At 39.5% G+C, this 17,970-nt stretch overlaps 1 protein-coding gene across 1 annotated transcript in view; it reads left to right on the forward strand.

The window, feature by feature from the left end:
- Window positions 1-17,970, forward strand: part of RBMS3 (RNA binding motif single stranded interacting protein 3) — a 632,551-nt gene that overhangs the window by 411,603 nt on the left and 202,978 nt on the right. Inside the window, exon 5 of the mRNA XM_057315983.1 lies at window positions 10,058-10,215. Within this exon, the coding sequence (XP_057171966.1) occupies window positions 10,058-10,215 (158 nt within the window). The remainder of the gene's footprint in view (window positions 1-10,057; window positions 10,216-17,970) is intronic.

Raw genomic sequence — 17,970 nt, forward strand, 5'->3', positions numbered from 1 at the left:
TTAAATGTTTAATGAGTAAGTGAGTGAGTGAATGGTCAATAGCAATGATGTCAAAAATAAGTGGATAATCCATTTAATAAAGTTCCCGGAATCATGATAAGTGAGTCAACAAAGTGACTTTGAGTCAAGTGAGTGTTGTGGCCCTCAGTGCCTCCGTTCCTCAGGCGGGCTGGTCTACTGGGTGATAGGTCTCTTGTAGATAGAACTAAGCAGAAACCTGAGATCTATTCATTCCATTTTCATTGATCTTCCAGGCAGTCTTGTGAAATCGCTTAATCCATTGTTGAGCCAGATTAAGAATAGACTTACTCTTTCCTGCTGATGAGTTTTAAGAGAATTCTACTTGACAGAGGGGCCAAAGAAATGCTGGCAATGATGATGGAAGTTACTCTTTTTGAAGGCAATGTGGTTTGTCTCATTTGAACGCCTTCAAAGCAGTGTTGTGCCTCCTCTTTGCTACCAAGGTCACAATGTTAACCTAAGGAATGGAAGCAAGACAGCAGCACCTTATCCCCACCTTGCCCCTCCCCACCCTCCCCTGTTTCTGCATTGATAAGTTGGTTTTTATTGTGAAATACACACATACACACCTTTTCTCCCAGCTGATGATGTTAAGGATCATAGGCCACCAAATGTTCAGGCTCTCTTTGGGAAAGACTAGGGCTAAATAAGCCTACGATGTGCCAGCCTTCACTTAGACTGACAAGATTTAAATGTATAGCTGAATTTGCTTAAAAAAAAAAAGAGAAGTACCCATGTAGAGCTGACTGCTTCCTCTTCCTCTACAACATGTGAATTGTGCATGGTTTTACAAAGCCAGTTTTCTTCGAAATTGACATTGGACAATTTAAGAATAAAAGTAGATTCCAGAAAAACAACAACACAACAGCAACATTTTGTATACAGAACTGTAGTATTTCACTTTCTATATATTAAAAATATATATGTATTTAATTTATCCTTGTGTAATAGAGGTAAGAGGGAAACTAGCCAGTTAATTAGTTTTTCTTAGTAATTTGCCAGCAAGACTTAACTTTGGGTCTTCTCTTGCTTACTCATTTCCTAAGTATGACTAAGTGATTTCCATCCTTAGTCAGAAAGGTAAATTGAGCTGCTAAATAGGTTTACACATTGAACAGCTGTAGGAATCCGTCCAAAGTGACTCCTTCACCTTGATCTCTCAGAGAAAGGTGTGAGTCAGCCATTAAATACACCACTTTTAAGTTGAAATCTCATGCTTCTGTTCAAATGGTTTGGGATTTAATTTCTAGTTGGTTTTTCTAATAGCTGTGTGATCTTGGACGATTGCATAGCTTCTTATAACCTCAGCTTTCTCACATGTAAAAGGAGGATATGAGCCATATCTACCCCAAGGGCTGCTTCAAGAAATAAAACCACAATGAATTGAACTAAATTTAAAACACAGTGCTTGGCACATAGTAGGCTTAAAATAAATATTAGCTAATATCGTACCTTAAAATAGTAAGAATATGAATCCTATCTGACAGCGAATAAATTATATGAGAGTGATGTTAATCCCTTGTAGCAATGGATATTTTATTTTATTCTTTTTTAAAGATTTTATTTATTTATTCGACAGAGATAGAGACAGCCAGCGAGAGAGGGAACACAAGCAGGGGGAGTGGGAGAGGAAGAAGCAGGCTCCCAGCAGAGGAGCCTGATGTGGGGCTCGATCCCATAACGCCGGGATCACGCCCTGAGCCGAAGGCAGACGCTTAACCGCTGTGCCACCCAGGCGCCCCAGCAATGGATATTTTAGTATAAGTGTGACCCGTGCAATATGTGGGAATACTGACACTAAAAAAAAGTTACTTGTTGTTTATCAGAAATTCATATTCAACAGGGTGTCCTTATTTTATCAGGCTTCCTTAATTTCGTAAGACACAGCGTTAGCCGCATGAGCTCTGTTGCGCAATTCCTGGAGGTACCACTTGTGTTGCGCTCTGGGGGTGTCCTCTGTGTAGAGTACAATGAGAATGGTTGCCCTGGAGTGGAACTCTGCATCCCTAGCATCTTTACATCTCCGAGCTACATTTGTGTGTATACCGCATATGCGTGTGAGCCTCCGCAAGTTTCTGAGCCGACATATCCTAGGCAAAAGCTACAAAATGCTTTGCACTGCTCTCTATTTCTATGTGCTATGGTGGATATCCTAGAAGAAATTAATAGGGTAACATAGTAAACTTATGGCGATATTCACGCCATTTCCATATTTCCACTTGTTTGAAAGAGGATCGTAGACATTATCAACAAATCCGGCGACAACTCTCTACCCCAGAGTTCACAACAGGCTGGTAAAATAGACATCCCTGGAGAGCCCCTTCCGAGAGGCGGATTAGACTCTGAGAAAATGTGGAGCAATTTGTTTACAATATTGAGTAGTTCTCTATAGTTTGGTTTCCTGTTCTCATTTTCGACTGTCAGGACCCAGAGTACAAAACCATACATATTTGTGATATAATACTATATTACAATAAAACTATAGAGAGATCTCAATATTGTAAAATGTTAATGTAGCATTTTCTCACAGGAGAAACCATCACATCAGGGCTGATAACGGGCGATACTGAGCTCGAGTTCATGAGGTGCATGTGGAGGGAGAAGTCAAGGAAAGCCAGGAATCCAATCTGGCCACCTGTTCCAGAACCACAGGTAATTCAAATTCAGTCATCAAGACTCGAAAGGCTCATTGAATCATTCACTGCTCACCTCAACTTCCAGGCTGCTCGATTGATCTAGAAATCAAAGCCTTAAAGAATCTCGCGAATGACCAGTGGCGCAGGTTGTCCTGAGCACTGGGCAGGATTTCACAGTCAGGCCTCTGCCAAGTTTCTTCTCCAGAATTAAACCCTCTGATTGACCTTGAGCAATGAACTCCTGTTCCCAGCACTTTGCTTGCATTAAATCTGAAATAATTAGATGTTTTTTAAAAAATATTTGTTCCTTATAGAAAGTGTTCTTATTGGTGCCTTGCGAGAAAAAACTGATACGTGTCACCCTCCTCTCACTCCATCACCATGTGAAACTAGGGGAAGAGAAATCACTCTTTTTCTTTTAGTGGAGGGAAAAGACAATTAAAAACAGCACAGCCCCTTTCACCACTCCAAACAGGACAGACGACACGTTTCTTAGGCATCATGCAGGGCTGAAAGCCTCCTTGGCCGTCCTTCTTCACTTTTCCCTTTGCTCTTTAATCGTTACCTCGGACGTATGATTCTAGAGCGGTGCCTCTCTCTTTCCCCGGCCAAAGGCCATGCCTCTGTGGCTAAGGAATGCAGACGTCCTAGTGTGAGGATCAGAACTAACCGTGTGTCCTGAGATTTTTCATAGCAATACAGATTTGGCAAAATTTACACATTGTATGAGTTAGAGTTCTCCAGAATAATAGAACCAATAGGAGATTTTCTTTCTTTCTTTCTTTCTTTCTTTCTTTCTTTCTTTCTTTCTTTCTTTCTTTCTTTCTTTCTTTCTCTCTTTTTCTTTCTTTCTTTCTTTCTCTTTTTCTTCTTTCCTTCTTTTTATTTATTTTATGGAATCTGTCCCATGATTATGGAGACTGACAAGCCCCAAGGTCTGTTCATCAAGCTGGAGAGCTGATGGTGTAGTTCCAGGGTAAAGGCCACCAGGCCTGAGACCCAGGAAGAACCAAAGTGTCCATTTGAGCCTGAAGGTAGAGAAAAAAGAAAAAGAAAAAAAAATTATATACATACATATATGTAGGTGTGTGTGTGTGTGTGGGTGTGTGTGTGTATACACATACATATATCCCAGCTTGAAGGCTAGCAGGTGGAAGGAATTCTCTCTTAACTCAGGATATCAGTCTTTTCGTCTTATTCAGGTCTTCAACTGAGTGGATGAGACCCGCCCACATTAGCAGGGCAATCTGCTTTACTCCATCAACAGATTCAGATCTGTTGCAGCCTCTCAGATATATCCAGAATAATGAGGGACCCACCATCTGTGCCCCACGTGGCACAGTGTAGTTGGCATAGAAAATGACCGTCGGCCACATGTATGATACTGAAGCAAATCCGGCCAGAACTAGAGGCTTCCTCCAGGCATCACGTATCTAGAGGTGCCATAACTCGGATAGCCATGCCCTGAACATGCTGAGAATATCACCAGAACAGGGAGGACAACTTTATACCAAGTCAGTGGCAAGCTAGTTCCAAATCCTCTGCTGTCTCCAGGCCAATTGTTTACGCGGGAGGCTCTGAGTCCTTGCTTCCGTTTTCAGGGTGAGAGCAAACAGTTTTTATTATTATTAACTTTTAAATTGCTACAACATTTAAAATGGACTATTCCATTAAAAAACAATTGCTCTTTGTCTCCGCATTGATTTTCCTTTTTACAGGTGAGACCTATTGAATTGCAATATTTATAGGCAATCCCCAGAGTTGGTGTAGTGTAGGAGAAAAGGGGCCAGATTGAGAGTCAAAAAATATCCCTTATGATGTGGTTTATTTGCTTACTGGTCATGTGACCCTTTCAACATATCAGAACCAGTTTTCTTATTTGTAGAGTGAAGGTAATAACTCTTGCCTCCCCACCACGTAGGGTTATTATAAAGGGCCACCTGAAATAAAATGGCACTGAAGCACTGGGAAAACTGTAAAACTCTGCTCTATGGAAGGTAATAATAATATTATCTTCAGTCTGTGTGAACAGCCCTCTCGATGTGTTTTGCAAATGTCATAGTCACATGCTTGCTTTAGAATGATTTCACACTTCCTCGGGAGATTGCTGGGTGTTTTGTCACCCCTGCTTGAGATGATTCATCTCGAGACAGTTTTGTCTACTAGTTCAAAAATGACTATAAATTGGTTATATACAATTTTGTGATTTAAAAAAGGACTTGATAGTATGTAAAGTAAGCAAAAACTAATAACTATAAGGTATTATGGTGAAAAAAAAAAAAAAGGACTATAGTCCCCTAAAACGGTGTTACGTAAAGTTAGGTTCACCGAATGGTACTGCTTAATGAAATAAGTAACAGAAATTGAGAGCAAGCATTTAAAACTTTATATAACAATTTTACATCAACATAACATTTCATCCAAACATAATTTTGGTCTGTGAAATGTAATAATAATAAAAAAAAATCGCAACTTTATTTTGCATATCTTTTAACTTCATTTTATTTTCCACCAACTTATTTTTATTGTATTTTACAAATATTGGTCCATGACAGATTGAAAATAAAAACGATCTCCCCCCAGGTAGCTTGATAAACATTGCTCTAAAGTCTCTAATGCTAATAACTGTTTCTTGAATATTCAAATGTCGTTTTGGCAAGACTGAGTGTTATCAAATCAAGTTTTGAAGTCTTCCACTAACTACCTTTTTCAGAGTCATGTATATGCAAGAGCCATAATGCATATTCAAAAAACAGCCCCAGACAGTGTTGGTTTGCAAACTCCTCTGGAGCTTCCCAGGCTTAATCTGAAACTGACTCCAGTACTCAGAGGTCAGCAAAAGATGGAAGAAAGAGGCTGGCCACTCCGGGTGGGTAGGTGGCAGGTTTAAGGAGTTAAAGGAACTTACATACAAGGCTTGTCTTAGGTAGCAGTGAAATGAGTAGATCCCTATACCTGCTTGCCAAATCTTAAAAGGTTTCTTTAGAAGCCTTAACTGGGTTCAGCCATGTATACCATCCATATAGTCTCAACACCACATCACTATCTCAAGGCTGTGTCCTTGGAGCCGCCTCTGGGAATGGGGAAAGCAAAGGGAGCCCACATTCTAATTGCCCAGGTGCACCTAATGGATCAACCAGTGATCACATCTTCTCTTCTCCGTGACTTTCCCCAACAGATGTAACCTTTGCTCTAGATGCCTGCACCCATTATTGTGCCCCATTGGTATTCACTTGCTTAGCCACCTTGAAATGCTCTGAAACGCTGAAGTTGTCTTAAACTGTCAAGAGGCAAATGAGCACCAATAAATCTTATTTTGGCAATTTGCATATACAAAAAAAATCTAAGAAAATGGAAGTTATTTCAGAAAAAAATAAATTATTTACATATTCTTGAGTGAAATGACGGGTCTCTGCTTTCGTTAATAATGGAGAGGATATTTTACTGTTTCCCAATCTTGTGACAGCATTAAATAGTAGATCAAGAAATCCCTGTAGGGGAAGATGTAGAAACAGACCAACATTGGGGAGTTACTTAGAGTGTCCTGGCCAATTCAATGTAATACGTGTATGAATTGTAGTCATATACTTTTACGAATGAGTATACTGTTCAAAGTATTCATTCGGTGAGTGTGTGAAATGCTGACCAAGGCTAGGGAATTTTTTTTCCTTTTTCTTTTTTCATAGCATTAACTCGGTAGCTAAAGCTAATTGATGAATAAGCAAAACCGAATAAAACAAGGAAATCAGAGATACTTATTGTCATCTGTGCTAATATTCCTCTGAACTACAACGTGCTGTCTGCTATTCATTGTTTCTTAAGAGAAAAGGCATTGTCATGAATTGGTAAGAACATCGGACCACGTGAAAAGGACATGGGTTCTATTTCAAGCCTGTTGCTAGCTGGGTGGACTTGAGCAAGCCATAACTACTCCTTTCACTCCCCCTGCCCCCATTTATTAAATGATCAGATTGAAGACGATGTCCCCTGAGGTCCATTCTGAAGCTAAGTCATCATGAAAATTTAAATTAAAAGAGTTTTCTTAAAGTTCTTTTAGACTGCAATTCTCACATGAGAATTTTTTTTTCTGAAAAGTTAAAAGGAAAATGCTCTTTGGTTCATGGTGCCAAAGAACCTTTTGAAGGTGGCCATCAATTTACATAAACCTAATACATAGACAACATTAAAAGTAAAAACATAAATGTATAATTGTATAAAATATAAACGTATGTATTCTTTTAAAGTTCATTCTATGTCAAGTCAACAAATATAGTCAAGACTAATACTGCATTTCCTTAATAAACTTATCCAACTTAATAACACTATCCAACGCTATACTTTTTCTGTGAATATAAATTAAGGAATCACACCATCCAGTGCTATCATGTGTCTGTGAATACAGATTAAGCAGTTGGCCTTGCTGTTTGAATTTGGATTCAGAAAATAACTTCCTGGCCACTCCTTATGTACGAAGCTCTGTGTGTTGATCACACATCATTTTGAGAAGCTGCAATGAATTCTACACTTGGAGAATTTAGAAATGGATTTGAACCAGGATACACTAATTCATTTCTACCTAGAAAAAATGAAAAGATCTGTACAGTACGGTGGGATAGTGGGTTGGCTGGTTGTGGTCAGTTAGTCTGATCAAGGGCAAAGGGGTGCAGAACGCTGGGGTCCGTTCAGGGGACTGCTGTCTGCAGCTCCTCTCTCGCAAGTTCAGCGTTAATGCAGGAACTCCCAATCTGTGGGACATGTCTCTCTCATGGAACGTAAGTAGATCAGGTGTGGAGGATCCAGAAATTGCATCGTAAGTAAATGATTCTTTTCCTAATTCTGTCTCAATTCTGATTCTTCCCAGAAAAGAAAAAAAAAAAAAAAGCCTCCATCTGGTGCTAGCGAGCTTCTCACACCTCTCTTAATTACGAATCTCGTTTGTAACTGAGAAAAAGTCAACCATGAGATTCAATGCCTTTTGCAAACAAACAGTACCTAGCAACAAATTAATAACACTGATTTGTTGTTTCCTGTTCTTACAGTAACCTATTTATGCCAAGTAATACCAGCTTTTTAGTTTGGTAGCAACATCAAGTTACTTTTTAAATGAAGTTATTTAAGAAGGCCAAAGGTATATTGATTTAAAGAAAGTTTTTCAGTAAATAAAATAGTTTTACATGGCTGGCAGAAATTTCTCGGGTGATATGCAGGTGATTGAAGCTTGAGAAACACTGGGCTAGTGAGAAACACACTGAGCTAGAAGATAGGAAACTGGGTCACCAAATCTAATTCCACTCCTGTCACTAATTATCAGATTGTCCTTGGGCAAGGTGATCCATTTCATGGCTCCATTTCCTCATTATCCAATGAATATATTGGTATTTGCCAACCTGCCTTTGGAGTGATATAAAGATTAAAATTAAATGATGGGTAGAAATAGTGTAAAAGTTGTACAGGGGTGCCTGGGTGGTACAGTGGGTTAAGTGTCTGACTCTCGGTTTTGGCTCAGGTCCTGATCTCAGTAGTATGAGATCAAGCCCCACGTCCAGCTCATGCGCAGCATGGAGTCTGCCTCAAATTCTCTCTACCTCTCTCACAGCCCCTCCCACTCATGTTCTCTCTGTCTCTCCCTAAAATAAATAGAAAAATTTTTAAATGTTTTATGTATATAAAGTTCTTTATTATGTATCTGAAACACCACTTTTTCTATTCTTTTTTTCTTCCCATTACCCCAGCAAAACAAAACAAAAACAAAAACATGATCATGACCATTTAGGAAAGGATAGTAGATGATATTATCTCTGTTTTCGCTCTAGGATCATGCCATTTTTTTAGTAGTAGTAGTAGTAGTAGTGTGTGTGTGTGTGTGTGTGTGTGTTAGAGAGAAAGAGAGGGGGGCAGAGAGTGACTACAGTTGTACAGTTTCTACATTTACAGTATTCCTAAATACTAAAGCTGTGTTCTCTTTTTCTGATTGATTATATCGTTATTTTTACTATTTTCTTTGGTGATAAAAAAGCTTGAAAACTAAACTGTTAAAAATTTTTACCTAATAATAGATCTTATTAATCTCAAAGCTTAATAAAAATATTATGACCTATCTGAATATTTAGAACTGTTAAAAACAATAGTTTCATACCAATTTTTTTTGTCTTGAAATAATATTTGGAATCGTGCTTAATGATTTCTTTCATTGTGCCTAAAACCTCAAATTTTCTACAGGATATGATATCTCTTTACAAAAGATGTTTCACTATTCCATAATGTCATTTCCTATAGATTTCAGAATTTCTTTTTCCAATCTAATCTCGCTTATCCTTGAAGTTAAGGTTGTTGTTCTGGTTAATAGATAAAGGTGCAGTTAAATATATGATATATTTTGATCTTAATGGCTAACATGCCAGGTTTATGGCTGTTTTATCTTGCTACGTGTATACGACCAAGTCCCAACACTAATTCATTGTGTGAAAGAGAGACCATTCATGGACATAGAGATAATGCTAGCAATTGTTTGGGTTCCCATTCAATTAAGGAAATGTATTTAGTACGATTGCTCTTGGATTAGAAAATGATAGAATCATAATCTCATTCAAACATTAACACGTATGGTGTAGGATAGCAATTCCCAAACTTTTGCAGTCATCAGAATCACCTGGAAGGCTTGTCAAAACACAGATTGCTTGTCCCACCCCCAAGTTTCTAATTCAATGGCTCTGGGGTAAGGTCTGAGAATTCGCATTTTTAGCAAATTCCACAGTGATGCCGAGGCTGATGTGGTTCCCCCCACCCCCAGCCTTTGGTCTAGTGGAAGGCAGTAGAGCAGGACAGTGAAGCCTACGGATTTCGGCAATAACACGCAGACTTCGGTGATAGCTCCAGATTTGAACCTGGGCTCTGATACTTATGAGCTCTACAACTTGGACAAGTTAAGGATTAGTTTTGTCTCCTGTAAAATAGTAACAATTGTATTTGTGGTGAATATTGAATAAAATAATGCATATTAATTGTGTAGAATAATGCTTACCCCTGTAATGAGCATTCGCTAAATGTAACATTTGTAACTAGTGGTGATGGTAATTGGAGCAGTGAGAGTAGAAGCAGTAGTCAGGGGTAATAGAAAAGAATACGCATGTTTCCTTAGTTCAGCTGCAATAAAAGTTTATTTTTCTTTCCTAAGGAGGCTGGGCAGAAAGCTTGCTTTTCATTTACGGCATTGTTTCTATGAGAAACACTCCAGCAAGAAGGAAATTCATTGAAAAGAAGTAGTCCCCCTAGTAAAAGAATGTTCAGGAGTGTGTTGGAGATGGGAATCTCCGTTGCAGTTCAAGCAAAAGTTTATCCATTTGTGCAGTGGGCTTTTCAATATTCAGAACGTAATGCATTTGTTTCTTTCCTTCCCTTAGCAACAAGAGCAAGACCCAACAAACTTATACATCTCAAATCTCCCCATTTCTATGGATGAGCAGGAACTTGAGAATATGCTGAAACCCTTCGGACACGTCATTTCCACAAGAATACTAAGAGATGCTAATGGAGTTAGCAGGGGCGTTGGCTTTGCCAGGTAAACACTTGCTGTGTTCATGTGTTGCTTGTCTTTCCTCCTTATTGCCTTTTAATTCCACTCCTTTCTAGCACTAGGGCCCAAAGCAATAGACTGTTTTATCCTCTCCTTGCCAAAAAGTAGCTTTTCAAGCCGACTCTGTATCTTTGCTTCAATCCAAGAAATTCCGATGTAATTATAAATATGTTGTGCTTGCTAAAATCTGTACATAAGAATGGCTATATGTGTCTCGGGTCATAATGATATGCATACCCAGCTCCCAATTCTCTCTATGCCTGTAGATTAGCAAAATCAGATGCTGCCAATTTCTGCTAGCGGTAATGAATGCCCAGTACCCAAAGCTAAAGAGCCCATGTGGTGAACAAAGCATCCAAATGTGTTTGCATTGATTTCCAAAGAATGAGATGATAGAATTTCTCAGTCAAGAAAAGGAGGAGAAGAAAGATTTCGAGAAACAGGCATCGTTGGGAAGTCCCAAGGAACCCAGAAATATAATGCGGGGGGGGGGGGGGTTAGGAGGGCATTTGTATTTAAGAGGCCCTGGCTGTGTGGTTTTGATGTTTTACGCAGAACAGAAAAAAGCAAATTGCCCTTTTCTCATTGTCAGAAAAGGAAAAGTAGTTTTCATCTTAACTTTAAGGGGTGTTTACAAAAGAAGATCTCAGCCAGGAACAGAGTTAAAATGGTTGTACCTGCTGTGCGTTCGTGAAAAACAAAGCAAAAGAAACCACAGAGAAAAAGGAACTGCTCAACAACAAAGAGCAAGAGTAAAAGCCGTGTCTCCATGGCTTGGTGTGTTTATGTGTCTCCAGCTGACTTCACATGGTTGAGTGAATGGATGCTGGTATCATCGGGAAGTCAGCCCTTTGCAGGCAGGTGTGTCCATCGATAATAAACCCTGCCATTACCTGGCAACCATTCCAGACCAACTTTTAGGAACCCACTTTGAAAGATAACAAATTGTAGGGGCGGCCTGGGTGGCTCATGCAGTTAGGCATCTGACTCTTGACTTTGGGTTGGGTCATGATCTCAGGGTCTTGAGATCAAGCCCCGTGTCGGGCTCTGTGCTGAGCGTGGAACCTGCTTGGGATTCTCCCTCTCCCTCTGCCCCTCCTGGGCTCACTTTCTCTCTCTCTCTCTCTCTTTCTCTCAAAAAAAAAAAAAAAAAGATAAATTATAAATTAAATATAAACTGATCTCTAACCTGACTTCCTACAAGTCATGGACCATATCTGAAAATTCATATCCCCACCATTTTCTAGTAGACTGGTAGCCATATACGAGATGCATGATGATTGAAGAAAAATAAGCAGAATGAAAAAAACTCCCCCTGACTTGAATGTGTGCTTGAAGCATTCATTTTTCCAGATCATTGGTAACTGCTCATTTGCATGGTCAAGGCAGAGCTAATGATATCACCTGGGGCTCTGAATTTTGCCAGTATAGTCATTGTTGGATGGTGTCTACGCTGCTGTGGGAAGGCTGGCCAGTGTGGGAGTTCACTGAAATGACTGCTGGGCTTCACGTTACACACCGTGCACATCCTTCTGGTCCTTCTCCCACTTCTTGTCCCCCTCAAAACTCTGACAAATTAGTTTCTACTTCATTTGTACTCCTGCTGAGAAATGAACATATTTCAACTTTATCAAGAGAAAACATTTTCTAAGGTGTATGGTGATTTTTTTTTCTTTTTTTTTTTGCAAAGGACTTTTGATACAGAGTATAGTAATTAGCTAGGGCTGCCGTAACAGAATACAACAGACTGGGTGGGTTAAATGATGAAAATTTATTTTCTCACAGTTCTGGAAGCTGGAAGTCCAAGATCAAGGTGCCAGTAGGTTTGGTTTCCTCTGAGGCCTCTCTCCTTGTCTTGTAGATGACCTTGTTTTCCCTATCTTCACATGGTCTTCCCGCTCTGTCTGTGTCTTACTCTCTTCTCTTTAAAAGCACCTGGCTGGCTCAGTCAGAAGAGCATGTGACTCTTGATCTTGGGGTCATGAGTTCAAGCCCTATATTGGGTATAGAGATTATTTAAATAAATAAACTTAATTTTTTTAAAAAAAATTAAAGAACATCATGGGAGCCTGGATGGCTCAGTCAGTTAAGCATCTGCCTTCTGCTCAGGTCATGATCCCAGGATCCTTGGATCGAGCCCCATGTTGTCAGGCTCACTGCTCAGCAGGGAGTCTGCTTCTCTCTTTCCCTCTGCTTCACCCCACCCTCGTGCTCTCTCTGTCTCAAATAAATCAATAAAATATCTTTAAAAAAAAAAGCCTGAAGGGGATCCCTCCTACATTGTTGGTGGGAATGCAAGTTGGTACAGCCACTCTGGAAAATAGTGTGGAGGTCCCTTAAAAAGTTAAAAATTGAGCTACCCTATGATCCAGTCATTGCACTACTGGGTGTTTACCCCAAAGATACAGATGTAGTAAAGAGAAGAGCCATATGCACCCCAATGTTCATAGCAGCAATGTCCACAATAGCTAAATCGTGGAAGGAGCCGAGATGCCCTTCAACAGATGACTGGATTAAGAAATTGTGGTCCATATATAGAACGGAATATTACTCAGCTATCAGAAAAAACGAGTTCTCAACATTTGCTACAACATGGACGGCACTGGAGGAGATAATGCTAAGTGAAATAAGTCAAGCAGAGAAAGACAACTATCATATGATTTCTCTCATCTATGGAACATAAGAAATAGGATGATCAGTAGGGGAAGAAAGGGATAAAGAAAGGGGGGTAATCAGAAGGGGGAATGAAGCATGAGAGACTATGGACTATGAGAAACAAACTGAGGGCTACAGAGGGGAGGGGGGTGGGGGAATGGGATAGGCCGGTGATGGGTAGTAAGGAGGGCACGTATTGCATGGTGCACTGGGTGTTATACACAACTAATGAATCATCGAGCCTTACATCGGAAACCGGGGATGTACTGTATGGTGACTAACATAATATAATAAAAAATCATTATAAAAAAAAAAAAAAACCTAAAGGACATCAGTCAGATTGGATGAGGACCTACCTATACGAGGCCCTATCTCCGTATACAGTCACATCACGAAGGACTTCAACATAGGGATTTGTTGTGGTGTAGGCACAATTCAGCTTATAGCACAGAGATCGGACTGTTCATTTCTCTCACTTTTGTCTTCTCTATACATTTTCAGTTTGCTTAAAATGAAGAATATTCTTCTAGGTGCAGAACCAAGTAATGCACACTGTGAGAGGCAACACTATCGTTATGGCCTATGATGTCATGAAAGAGTAAATCCTATATTCCTTTTTTTTTCTTTAGGAACAGAGGAAGAGTGGGAATTTTAAATTCTTGTTTTATACCTGCTGTGAATCCAGCCTCCCTCTTTTAGTGCATTTTGCATGTAGAAGCTACCAATGATTCTTTAAACACAAGTCTGGATGGCTCAGTCAGTTAAGTGTCTGCCTTAAGCTCAGGTCATGATTCCACGGTCCTGGGATCGAGGCCCATGTATCCTCCCTGCTCAGTGGGGGGTCTACTTCTCTCTCTGCCTCTGCCCCTGCTCATGCTCTCTCTCACTATCTCTGCCTCTCTCTCTCAAATAAATAAAGTCTTTAAAAAATAAAAAATGAAAAAAAAATACAAATCTGATCATGCCAGGGGACTGTTTATATCCCTCCACATGGCCTGAAGGATTGAATTGACCAACCTCATCAACATCATCCCTGACGTCATTATCCCTGACATCACTCACCTTCCGGGCCTTCTGTCTTCCTCTGTCTTATCCTGGGTACAAGAAGCCCTTCTTGACTGTTATATTTTCCATGACTCTTACCTTGGCTTCTGCCTATTTATCCTTCAGGTATTAGCTTAAATGTCTTTTCTGCAAAGAACGCTTTTCTGACCTCTGACTCCAGCCTTCAAAGTTAAGTGGTCTTGTTATAGCTCGTCTCAAAGTTTTTTGTTTGTTTGTTTTTCCCCAAATAAGATTTATCAAAATCATAATGAATTCACTATTTAGTGTGTGTCTTCACGTTGGATTGTCCATTTTCTTAAGTCCTATTTCCTTTTCACTGCTGGAAGGATGGATGGGTGGATGGTAGTTAGCATAATTACTTTGCGATGAAGTTCCTGAATAACTAAACCCCAAGCAATGGACTTTTAAAACTCTGAGCTTAGAATAGGAATTACCAGTCACATTCCAATACTGAAACATAGGTCTCCATACACTAAATCATGTTATTTTCCAATTTCAGAAAGTAGCATGTGGATTAAAAAGGAAAACATAGGTTCAGGTCAATTTCTTAGGCATAAGAAATCAAAAGAAAATATGAATGTGCCTCTTTTTTAAGAAGCCAGGAAACTGATGAAGAATCAGTATTTCAGTCTCCATGTGGCTTAGACCTGAAATTCCAAGGAGCAGGATCCCACATGACTTACCTAATTTGATGATGTGAAAAAATAATTTTAGCTCTCTCGTGTGTCAGTGGGTCTCCCCAAATTCCTCTTTCCTCACACTTGGACATTTTGCTCTGCATTTCCTCAAACCACTGCAGTTCCAGCCTTCACAAACTCGATCATGCACAAATTCACTGTTACACGGTTTTCCTTCTTTTTAAAAATCACCCTTTTCCCGTTGTTCAGCCTTTCTCATTTGGAGCTCTCCTTTTGAACCACAAAACAGATGGACCTGAGCAACAAGCTTCTCGCTTCTTTCCAGGATAGCTTGTAGCTAGTGAGAAAGTTCATGGATTACGTACAATGGATGACTTGGGACAGTGGTTCTCAAAGTGTAGTGTCCAAGACAGAAACCTCAGCGTTGCTTGGGAAATTGTTAGAAATGCAATCTTGGAGCCCTATCTCAGACTTACTGAATCAGCAATGGTGGGGGGTGGATGGGGTGTAGGCAGCAGTCTGTGTTTAGCAAGCACTTTCTATGACTCTCATGCTCTCTAAACCTTGAAAAGCATTGCCTTAGGGCATTAGGACTGGTTCTCGAATCATCTGGAAGGCCTGTAAAATTTCAAATTGCTGGGCTTCATTCTTAGAAGTTTTTCCTGAGGGAGTTGATTCCTGTTGACATGTCAACCACACTCTACCACTTTGTCAAATGTACTGGTCATGAATCTATCTCCCGTCCTGTTCTTCAAGTGTAGGGACCGTGTCTTGTTCTTCTTCATGTCTGTCCCAGCACTTAGAATGTTGTCTGACACATGATTGATCTTCAGTAAATTTTTGATGAGGAACAAATGAAATAACTTCAAGTCTTTTGTTTTTGTTTATTTTTGACTATAACTGTGCAGGGTGGTAGCATTTGATGATAATGACAAGCCACTTCCGAGATGGGGGTCCTGAGGTTTTAGAGGAAACTATAGTCGCATCAGCTCAGCTCTTATTGATCTACAAATTATTTCTTCCTCTAAAAGTTCACAGTGCCACAGGCGTTATTAAAAGAAAACGCTTATTTGATTGGGAGAACAGTCGGCCTGTAATTGTGCCTGTCAATCGTATGTATCTCTTGAATTTATGACTCTCTCAAGTCATGTAACCTGAATAAATTTTTTATCAGGCTTCATTTTAAAGATTTTATTTATTTATTTTATTTTACTTAGAGAGAGCATGAGCAGGGTGAGGGGCAGGGGGAGAAGGAGAGCATCTCAAGCAGACTCCTCACTCAGCATGGGGCTCGATCTCAAGACCCTGAGATCATGACCTGAGCTGAAACCAAGAATCAGTCACTTAATTGACTGAGCCACCCAGATGCCCCAGCAGGCTTCATTTTAAATATTAGCATTGGTCACTTCTAACCTCTAGATGTGGTCCTTGATTCATATGCAAGATATCCTAAAATTCTTTAACCAGAAAGAAACCCCCCATTGCAAGTTATACATTAATCTTCTTTGATAATCATCTCTTCAAAGTAAAGGTAGTATCTTCATTTTATATTTAAAACACTGAACTTCAAAGCATAGATATGAATGCCAGTAGGGTGCACAGACAGCACAATTACCAGCTTTTCAAATTCCAGAAGCACCAGTTATATGTCTGAAGGTACAGACATTTTATTTTATTTTTTATGTTTTTTTTTTTGTTTTTTGTTTTTTACTCTCTTGAAACTTAAAACAATTTGTAAGATCCACCTCCCTCTAAGCAGCATTTTATAGCCAAGTCATAAACGTCCAAAAACAGAAGTCTCTGGTGGGAATGCTGACAGTCAGACAAGTCAGACCCACTACTGCAGAGCTAGTGGGTGCCAACAGGCTACCTCGCCTTCCAGGGTGAGGATCGGAGCATAAATCAGCCTGAGGCTGGACAGACATGACTGTGCGTTCATGTTACCCGTTTCCCATTCCCAGAAACATGAGACCGTCTGTCTAACAAAAATCACATTGAAAGAGTGTTATGTGAGGCCGGTAAAGAATGACCCAAAGTGCAGAAGGGATGGGGGGTAAACATTCACAATTAATCCAGCTTCAACATCTGGAAACATAGAACCTCTTTAAGAAATGCATTTACTGTCCCCTGGTGAGCTAAAGAGCGTGAGAGACCGCTGAGCACAGAGACCTTTGTATTTTGTAGTATTTTTCACCCCTCTTCGGTACTCTTAATTTGATTCAAATGGAATTTTGTTTGAATGACTTTTAACATATGGGCAGCCCTGTGTTCTATCTCTCCCTACTGAATGAACACGTTTTCCAATTAAAGAGTTTCTGTTCTTTCTTTTTACTAAGTAAATAATAATAATAATAATAATAATAATAATTGTGGTTATAGGCAGACAAGTATCAGCCTGATTATTAAAAATCAGTATAAAGAGTAGGTGAAAAATACTCTTTTTGTATTTTCTTTTGTTAGTGTTGAATATCTTTAAAATTTTATTGATTTACCTTCTACTGCCTGATACTTCTCGCTGCCTATCTTCTCCCCTCCTGAAGTAGAATGAAACTTTGACTCAGGATCAGCATAATGAAAATATAGGAATTAAAAAAATTATAAGGCAAATACCAATGCTTCCTTTGCAGGCAAATATATGACCCTTTAAAATGACTATCACGCTTACCTAATTGTCATTGTTTGGAATGTGTTTTCATCTTATCTGTTGATCTGATGGAGTCTATCTCTGTGTTAAAAATCACCCCCCCCCTTGCTGTTTTGGCAATTGTTTTGCCATTTCACCTCCAACCTACATGGAAGTAGGAAATCAAATGTGAACAAAGAAAATCTCCGAAGTGTAAAGTTAGTGATTAGTCATCTCCAAATTGCAGCTGTGTTTGCACAGAGAGAGGTTACAGTGTTTGCTGAGACTGAAGAGAATAAGGGCAGTTACTCCATTTGGTAATCTTAATTCCACAGCCAATTGCCCGCAAATGCGATCCACGGGAGACTAAACTCTTGGTCCATCCTTCAGCTTCTGGATCTTGGTTCTTGTTTTATATTTCTTCATTTATCTCGATCAATATCTGCACATTGCTTCTTCCTTTCTTTCACCATCAGCAAGTCACGATCATGACTAGAGATGTGGCTGAACGTTCTGCTTTCTTTTGAATATATTTGGAGCCCTGGGTTTCAAGACTCAAACCAACCAACCAAGCAATGAACCAACCAATCAACCAATCAAACAAATGGATTAAATTGCATCAAATACTCTGTAATTTTGAAATGTTCTGGACTCAATTCTTGCTCTATACATGCCTTTATAAAAACTTAGAGAAAGAGGGAAACATATGCTTTCTTGTTTTATCATCGTAACATTGAAATAACTGGATCCCAAAGATCA

Source organism: Ursus arctos, unplaced genomic scaffold (assembly GCF_023065955.2).
Source record: "Ursus arctos isolate Adak ecotype North America unplaced genomic scaffold, UrsArc2.0 scaffold_20, whole genome shotgun sequence".
Taxonomy (NCBI): Eukaryota; Metazoa; Chordata; class Mammalia; order Carnivora; family Ursidae; genus Ursus; species Ursus arctos.